This window comes from Leptonychotes weddellii, chromosome 13, assembly GCF_054177405.1.
Source record: "Leptonychotes weddellii isolate Sample4059 chromosome 13, ASM5417740v2, whole genome shotgun sequence".
Taxonomy (NCBI): domain Eukaryota; kingdom Metazoa; phylum Chordata; class Mammalia; order Carnivora; family Phocidae; genus Leptonychotes; species Leptonychotes weddellii.
The window spans coordinates 18,664,621-18,673,320 of NC_138381.1; the positions used below are offsets into that span (position 1 = coordinate 18,664,621).

The window sequence follows — 8,700 nt, forward strand, 5'->3', positions numbered from 1 at the left end:
ACCTTAATCTCCTCGGGGCATGGAACACGTAGAGGAGGTCACTGCGCAGGCGTGAGCAAGATGCATGGCCAAAGATGGAGTCAATGTTGTCAGCTATAGTTTCAAAGTTTAAAACCTTTTGAAACTGCACATTATCAGAGTGAGTGGCTTATCATCATGGAGCTGGGCTCCTTGACCTGAGTGGCTTATGTCATCATGGAGCTGGGCTACCTATTACAGAAAATTTTCAGTATAGATCAATGAGCCTTGGGGGAAACAAAATGCCCAGTAAGACATTTTCCAGTAAAGCCTCTAAAGAAGTTAGTTACACTCTTACTTGGTGAAGCGAATTTGTAAACTTAGCATAAAGTTACTTTGTGCTTAAGAATAGACTTACAAAAGGCTATGTAGCAGATGTTTTAAATAGAGAAGCTTCCTGACTAATTTAAAATATATTACTATCAATCAAATACAGTGAATAAATTTTTGAAACAATAAATATTAGTGCTTATATATGGTTTTAATATTTGCTGAATAAATCATTAAAACTGGGCGATTACATTTATTGAGTATACACACTTCACTTATTATTTTAACAGTATTTCATAAAATTTTTGTTCCAGTTATGTATTTTAACTTGTGAAGATATTTTCCACAACTCTGTTTACTATTTTAATACTTTATTAAACCATAAAAGTCTAAAGCAAAAAAAAAAAAAATCCAAGAGCTTGTTTACATCTCTATTTGACAAAGCACAGAAACCCGATGATCTCAGATAACTTAATTACAATATCCTCCAACCCAATATTTAATGTAGGAAATTCATTGCTAAGATTCTCCTTGAACATAAAGGGGTATGTTACCATGTTACCATACCACATTCTGTAGTATCTATAAAAGTAAAGGAAGTAAATAACAGCTCTTATTACAACATCTAGTTACTTAGCATGGCTTCTAGAATACAGAACTTTTTCTTTTTTAATTTTAATTAGCAGTAAGTTTATTTTCGGTCTTTTTAAAGAAGCTTTTTTACTTTTTTTTTTTTTAAAGATTTTATTTATTTATTTGACAGAGAGAGACACAGCGAGAGAGGGAACACAAGCAGGGGAGTGGGAGAGGGAGAAGCAGGCTTCCTTCCGAGCAGGGAGCCCGATGCGGGGCTCGATCCCAGGACCCTGGGATCATGACTGAGCCGAAGGCAGACGCTTAACCGACTGAGCCACCCAGGTGCCCCGCTTTTTTTACTTTTATATCACAAAGTGAAGTTTAAATTATATTAGGAAGTACATTTGAACCTAGTGAGTTTAGTCTTTCTTCTTCACAAGCATTTAAATAAAAACTACAATAGAAACAAATTGGTTTAAGATCGTACTAGGGGAAAATGCGCGCACATTTACTCCCTTGTGTTTATTAACCTTATCTAGAACTTTATGACATTTCTTTTCTAAAATGTATATAACAACTTTCATCATTCTTAAGTTGTATTATCAAATGATATTTGTGGTATAAAAATTCTTTTTTAAGACTCAAATTTGGACATCTCTTGGTGTCTGAAAAATAATACTAGCTGCCCATATATAATTTTGTAAGGAATGACCATATTTCTGATCTTTCTTTTGTGGAGTCTAAGTATTCAGTAAGGCCTCAAAGTCTATATGGCCTATTATTGACTGCAGCCAAATCAACCTAGAGTTATATAGAACACAAAGCCTTTTGCTTTAGGAAAACAAAACAATGCTTCCAGAACCTCTAACGGTGTGCAAAAGACAATCAGAAGTTGGAAGCTAGATAACAAGGCTTTAGTGTCCACTCATAGTGCTGAATCTTTGGGTAGGAAACCTCCTTGTCTGAGGCAGTCTTACACTTTTGTAGAGTTTGGAGGTTGGGGGTGGAAAGGGCAGGTTCATTTAACTCAGAAGTCTTTCCCAGAATGAAATATGTATGCTTTTAGTGAATATTAAACACTCAATATAAATATTGAACAAGTCTTGTGTTTCATAGCAAATTGCAAGCAATGTGCCCTCAAAATTGTAGTATAAAATACAAAACGAAATACAATACAAAAGGACCCTGGGATCATGACCTGACCTAAGTCCAATTTTTCACCCTTTTTCAACTCTTAGTTTTTCTCCAAAATCTTCCTTGATTATTCCTAACCTCACTAATCTCTTTTCTGGGTTTCCCAACAAGAGAAATGTGTCTATAATAACCAACAGGTATTTAAAAACTCTTACTCATTAACTACTTTAATTGAATATTTCCTTCTCCCTATTGGAATACAAATGCTGAAAATAGTGAAGTATATGAGATTGTAAAATAAGCAACAACTAGATGGTAAATACTGGCTTAAGAACCAACAGGCAGGGAGTAAAGTAGAGCGGGATCCACCTGGCAGCCTCTTTCTCAGTTGAAACCCCCATTTGTGAAGAATAAAGTTGGTTGTATAGGAGGGATGAAAAGGAAGCTCTGGGCCCCTGCCTGAATGAATCAATCAGGCTCAGTTGAAAAAAAATTTTTTTCCAATCATTTGAACATTGGAGGGCGCAAGACTGAGTCATTACCATATGGGAATACAGCAAATGATTGGAGCACAAAGGGCAAGCTCTCATGAAGCCAAATGCTTTGCAACCTCTTGGCAGGGAAGAGAGGACACCTGGACATGCCTCCTCCTGGGTGAGAGTGTTGATCTGGCTGGAGGAGTGCTAAGGGCTCAAAAATGTCATTTTTGATCTTCAATGATAATTTCATGCTCCAGTGTTGTTGTTTTGGTCGTCTCCATAGAAGATGGAGACGCCTTGGCAGAGGAGCTTTGGTTGGGCACAGGGGTAGGAGATCCAGGCAGGGTTGATGAGGCAGGAGATGGGGTAGAACCAGGGATGCAGGTGACATGATTCGACTTTCCATCTGCGTGAATGATGATAGTGTTACTGTCGGTGGGCTTGCCAAAGTGGACAAAATATAAGACCAGAACAACAAGCGCTGTGGCAATTAGACAGGCCAAAAGACACACCAGAAATGTTTTCCAGAGTGACCATGGTTTTGCTGTAACCTGCAATGAATTATGAAAAGTGAATATTTCAGCAAATGACATAGTAGTGACTTAGGTAACTGATTTCAATTAGAATAAGGCTAACCTGTTTCATTACTCCAAATGCTATAATTTAAAGTACAGTTTATCAGCTGTCTCTTTCTCTTATTCCCTCCCTCTCTCTCTCTTTATCTCTCTTCTCACACACACACAAACTTGTCCACAAGTCCATGAGGACAGAAAGTTCCCTCTGAGTTACCCCTTTGTACTAAAGCAGTAAGGCATCATCTCAAATGCAAATAGATTGCCTTTGGAATATATTACTATTAAGTTATTATCAGCTACTAATATCGCAATATAAATCAAATTATCTAGCTAGTCCTCATGGTTAAGAAAATTTTGAAAACGCATATCAAAACATTTAGATTGGTTATCTTTGAGTGATGGAAAATTGCAGGTGTTCTTTTGCTCATTATTATCTCCTCTTTTCATATTACATATTGAAATTTTATAATTAGAAAAATATTTTTTAAATACATTTTTATTTCTTAAACATACATATGAGGACTTTCATTGAGCTTGGAAAGACATCAAAATACAAAATGTATTAGCTCTGGTATGGGTAGGGTCTTCAAGGAATAGAATGAAGCCCTGACAAACTGTTGGGGGTTGTGGGTCCCAGGTGTCACCAGAAGCTTGTGGACAGGCGGCACAGGAGAAGTGGGGCCAGTGAGGGGTGAAAGGACATGAGAGCCCAGCAGAGTTTGTAGAGCAGGGCCTGCCTTCCCCATTTCACCAGTGGTCCACGGACTGCTAAAGACTCCCCACCTACCCCCAGTCCCAAATCTTACCCACTGCGGCTGGAGGGTCACAGTGGGTAATCTACAACCACAGCGGGTTCCTTCATTCAAACAGTATGGATTTCTGGGCAACTGCAGAGAAAGACATTTTAAATAAATAAATAAACAAGCAAACAAGTCTTATTTTAAAGATGAAGAAAGTTTTATCTGGGAACATAAACAAATGAAGCACATATAAATGATGTGAATCCAACATGTATTAAATGAAGAACCAACCAAGTTCTAGAAGAATCTGAAACTCTAATAAATGGTATGATAGGAATTGTACAAATACGTTTTTCCCACCAAGTGATCAATGAAGAAAAAATAAAATAATTGATTCAATAGGTGCCCAAGGATCATTTTCACAAATTTCAGCATTCAGTCTTGACAAAAGCAGACAAACAATACAAATCTCAAAGAACTACAAATAAAATAGTAATTCCCAAATGTGACAAGGAATGTTTATCTCAAAACACTGACTAACATCATATTTAACAGTGAGACATCAGGCACTTTCCTTTAAAGTCAGGAGAAGTGAAGAACGTCTCCTAACACCAATAGTAGGTAATGTTTTTCTAGAAGTTCTCATCAGTATGTGTGAATAATGGAAATGTGAAGATAAAATTAACATTTTTTTCTACATCATATGACTGTTTACAAACAAGATCCCAAATAATCAACCATACAATCTCTCAAAAGGAATAAGAACTCATTAAATTGGCTGATTATAAAAATATGAAAAATATATGTAACAGCACTTATTTTCTGTGTGTGTGCATGTCCTAGCAACTGCTATTTGTAGTAATAAAGCAATATAAAATGGCCAAGCATATCAAATGCTATAGGACTTATATAAAGAAAACCACAAAACTTTACTGAGGAACAAAAAGACAACTTTGATAAATGTCCTCTTATAAAAAAACTTCAGCAGTATAAGCTTTCACATCTCTGAATTTTAATTAATATCATTATGGGATTTGGGGAGGAAAAACTTAGGTAAATTGACAAAAATTTCACATGGCAAAATAAAGCAATTATAAGAATAAAATTAGTTTGGATGGGAGAGAGGACAGGAAGCAAAATATTAGCAGTGATTTTTTTTTTTCTGGGAGGGATCATGGGTGATTTTTTCTTTTTTCTTTGTTATTGTCATATTTTCCAAATGCTCTAAAATAAGCAAATAAACTCAGTAATTGTAAAAAAAATTTTCTACCTGTTGTTTTGGGGGATCTAAGAAGTTATAGACTGTCAGATTACAAAAAGAAAAAAAAAGGGAAATCCAAACATTCCTTTTTATGGTTTCAGAAGTCAGTTTCACTATTTGCGTTTTTTGTTTGTTTTTGTTTGTTTGCTTGGGTTTTTTAAGCTAGATTATCTAATCATTTGGCCGAGTGGAATAAATTGTATAGATTTTGGCATGTGGGGAAATAACATAACTCACATTTTATTTATAATGAAAAGGAGAAGGAAATAAAATGATGTATACATGCTATTAAAGCAATGACATTTTGTAACTTCCCTGAAATATGAGTCATCCTATAAATGAAGTTTATGACAGTCTAGTTGTTGAATCCCAAAAGTGATCACAAATATAACCTTCAAGTGGCAAAACAATTCTTTTATCAAGTCCTATCTTTCTATTTATTTCTTCTGATTCATCTCTTGGTTCTACAAACTCAGGTTGATTTAAAATTCATTTTTCCTTATTATGAACGTAGTAGTAAAGTTTTCTGAAAAGTAGTTTCTTATAATGAGATTATAGGGGTGCCTGAGTGGCTCAGTCAGTTAAGCTTCTGCCTTTGGCTCAGGTCATGATCTCAGGGTCCTGGGATGGAGCCCCACATCGGGTTCCCTGCTCAGCAGGGAGCCTGCTTCTCCCTCTCCCTCTGCTCATGATTATCTCTCTCTCTCTCTCTCTCATTTGCTCACTCTCTCTCTCAAATAAATAAAATCTTTTTTAAAAATAAGCTTATATATGAGAAATCTGAGTTCTATTTCTGACTCTGCCACTAGCTAAGTGGACTCTTAATGTTTCAATTCCCTGATGTGTAAAATGAAGAGATTTGTTTGAATGAGGAATGAGACCCCATACACGTTCTAAGAAATATGATTTTTATATTACTAGAGTAACACATTTGCAGCATAAGTCTCCTCGTGAGACATTTTCCATAAATTACTACTTTAAATACACACAAATAGGCCAATGAGAATAAATATTTTCATTGGATCAAATATATAATAATAAATAATAAAATAAACATAAATAAATAATAATAAATAATATTAATGTGTGCTATAAACAACATTCCAAATAATTTACTAAAAATTTTGTCTACAAGTACCTTATTATACAAATGTCAAAATTCAGGCAAAATATAAAAATTTAGGCAAAAAGTCTAATGCACAATTCCCAAATGATATGAAAAGCAGTATCTGGCATATTAAATAACCCCCCTCAACACTTGTGATTACTGGTAATAACATCTAAGATTCCTTTCGTCCTATAATAGCAAAATCAGAAAAACGCAACCTAACTTTCTTGAAGTGTTACATGTTAAATGTTGAAAGCAACACTATGAGACAGGAAAGCAAGGTGTTGGTACTCACCAGCTCTACTGGACTCTGTTCAATATCCACAGCATGATGCCGGTCGCCATGCATTCTGAGGGTGCTGGTATCTCAAAATGCAACTCCAGAGATGTCTATACTCACTTTGTGTATGAGAAGTTGGAAAATCCTGGATTTATGTTAAATTAATAACTGGATTTATTCAATCTGGATTATGTAAAACAATAATCATCTATTTTCCAAAAATATTTCCAAATTCAACCCCAAAGTACACGATGTACGCTTGCTGAGGAAAAACAAATAGAAAAATTTGCTCCCTTCAGAAAAACAACATGCAGAAAGTTATCTCAGCTGTAAGAATGACTCCAGGATTCTGAGCAGATAAAAACCCTTGCCCTCCTTATCTCACACAATTTATTTAAATCACGAAAACTTGATTTCTCATGGGTTAGGAATTTAGCTTTTGTTTCTTAAAAAAACCCACACAGCCACTCCTTGATTATGAACATTACAGAATATTCTGTGGCTAAGCAGGGGGATTATGGTAATGACTAATTTCAAAATTTTCCAGAAATAGAAAAATATTGAGATTACAGGGTCATGATTGATTTAGGTGAATGGTGAATAAAATCTATGGTGCTGTTGAAGTCAGTGGCTATACTGAGATGGACAAGGGAAATAAAAACTTACTAAAATGGTTTCAGCCAAAAATAAAGATAAAAATAGGAAATAAGTATACTTCATTAGCTCCTGATTGTATGAATCAAGGATTATCCACGGTAAATCTGATCTGCTTCTGTGTAAATTTGTGTTGCTTTAGGCTATGTAATGATGTCATCACTTCTTATGAACCCCAACCTTTTTGATGAGCAAGAACTAGAAAAGAAACAATGTCTTTGGTACCTTTCCATTTCTCCCATGGAAAAGTTCACATGATACAGCATGCAAAACTGAAGTGATGTTTTACATCAATCTGAGAATTAATGCTCCCTGGGCCTTTGACAATGTGGCATGCAGTATGGAATGGAGAAAAAAATGACTTTTTAATCCTTCTTAATCATGCGTTTCCTGTAAGCCAACAACTTCCAGCAGGGAGGCTAATGACATGAATTTCCAAAATATTAATAAATTTATACATATCCTAATTCAAAAGCAGACGTGTCTTATTGTGTGATAAGTAGACTCATGAAAAAAAAAGTATGTAACGAATTCCAAACCTCTGGACTTCTCATTAAGCAAATATTAAATGACTTATAATTAAATTTATTTAAATTTGTTTTGTATAAGTAACTGTTTCATAGTTTTGTATGTCAGCAACAGATATTCAGGAAACTAAAAACCTAAAGAGATATTTAAAGAACATTTTCAAGTATCTAGAAATAAATCTACTAATAGAGGTGTACTACTTTTAAATGGAAAAAAATTATGAAATTTAAATGAGCAAATCATCATGAAATCCTAAATAAATATATGGCTGGCAGCATCATAAATTGGTAAGACAACTTGAAAAGCATTTGATATTATCTAGTAAATTTGAAGATATTCATATACTATATGATCTAACAATTCCACTCCTAGTATGTTCCCAGAGGAAACACACATGCACACACACACACGAATGTTTATAGTAGCATTATTTATCAATTTTTTGAAAATGCCCCAAATTCACATCAACAGCAGAATAGATAAGTAAATTGTGATATATTTGTACAATAAAATACTTTCACCAATGAAAATGAATAAACTATTACTAAACACATCAAATCTATGATTCTGACAAATAAAATGTAGTGGGAAAAATAACAGACACATTAAACTAAATTGTCTTGTTTAGAGATACATTCATAAGTGATACATCCATTTTTTAAAAAGCAAGGAAAAGATTAACATAAAATTCATAATAGTGGTTACGTCTCAGGGGAAGGAGAAAAGCAGAATTGGGGCTGGATACAACGTGGAGGGACTCAAGAGGGGCTGGAAGTATCCTACTTCTGACCTGAGTGTGATAACATGGGTGTTCATCTTATAAATAGGCACCAAACATGACAATTTCTCTGTGTATGATGTAAGTTAAAAGTAAGTACTTATTGAGATACGTTGGAGAGCTCTAATAAAATTCTTTCTGATTTTTTTCAATACCCTCTCTTTCCTCTGAGTTCTTAACAAGTCTCTGACAGTAACGTGGAAGCTCCATTTGCATTTTGGCTAGGCTTGATGCCTGAAATCTGTAGTTTCAAGGCCTGATGTCACAGAAGTAAACCATAAAATAAACTAGTTGCTGTA

The 8,700-nt window shown here is 34.7% G+C and overlaps 1 protein-coding gene across 2 annotated transcripts; it reads right to left on the reverse strand.

Annotated features, from left to right (window-relative positions):
* Positions 1-480: 480 nt before the first annotated feature.
* LOC102741774 (dynactin-associated protein) lies at positions 481-6,801 on the reverse strand. 2 transcript variants are annotated; one of them, XM_006732192.3, is made up of 3 exons: positions 6,457-6,794; positions 3,859-3,939; positions 481-3,028 (listed from the first exon to the last, which is right to left on the reverse strand). In XM_006732192.3, the coding sequence occupies exons 1-3, from the start codon at positions 6,508-6,510 to the stop codon at positions 2,699-2,701; spliced, it is 465 nt and encodes a 154-aa protein (XP_006732255.1). In that variant the 5' UTR covers positions 6,511-6,794; the 3' UTR covers positions 481-2,698. The 2 variants fall into 2 exon arrangements, with proteins under 2 accessions (XP_006732255.1, XP_081657312.1); XM_081801186.1 differs by lacking the exon at positions 3,859-3,939 and having other exon boundaries at positions 6,457-6,801.
* Positions 6,802-8,700: the final 1,899 nt, after the last annotated feature.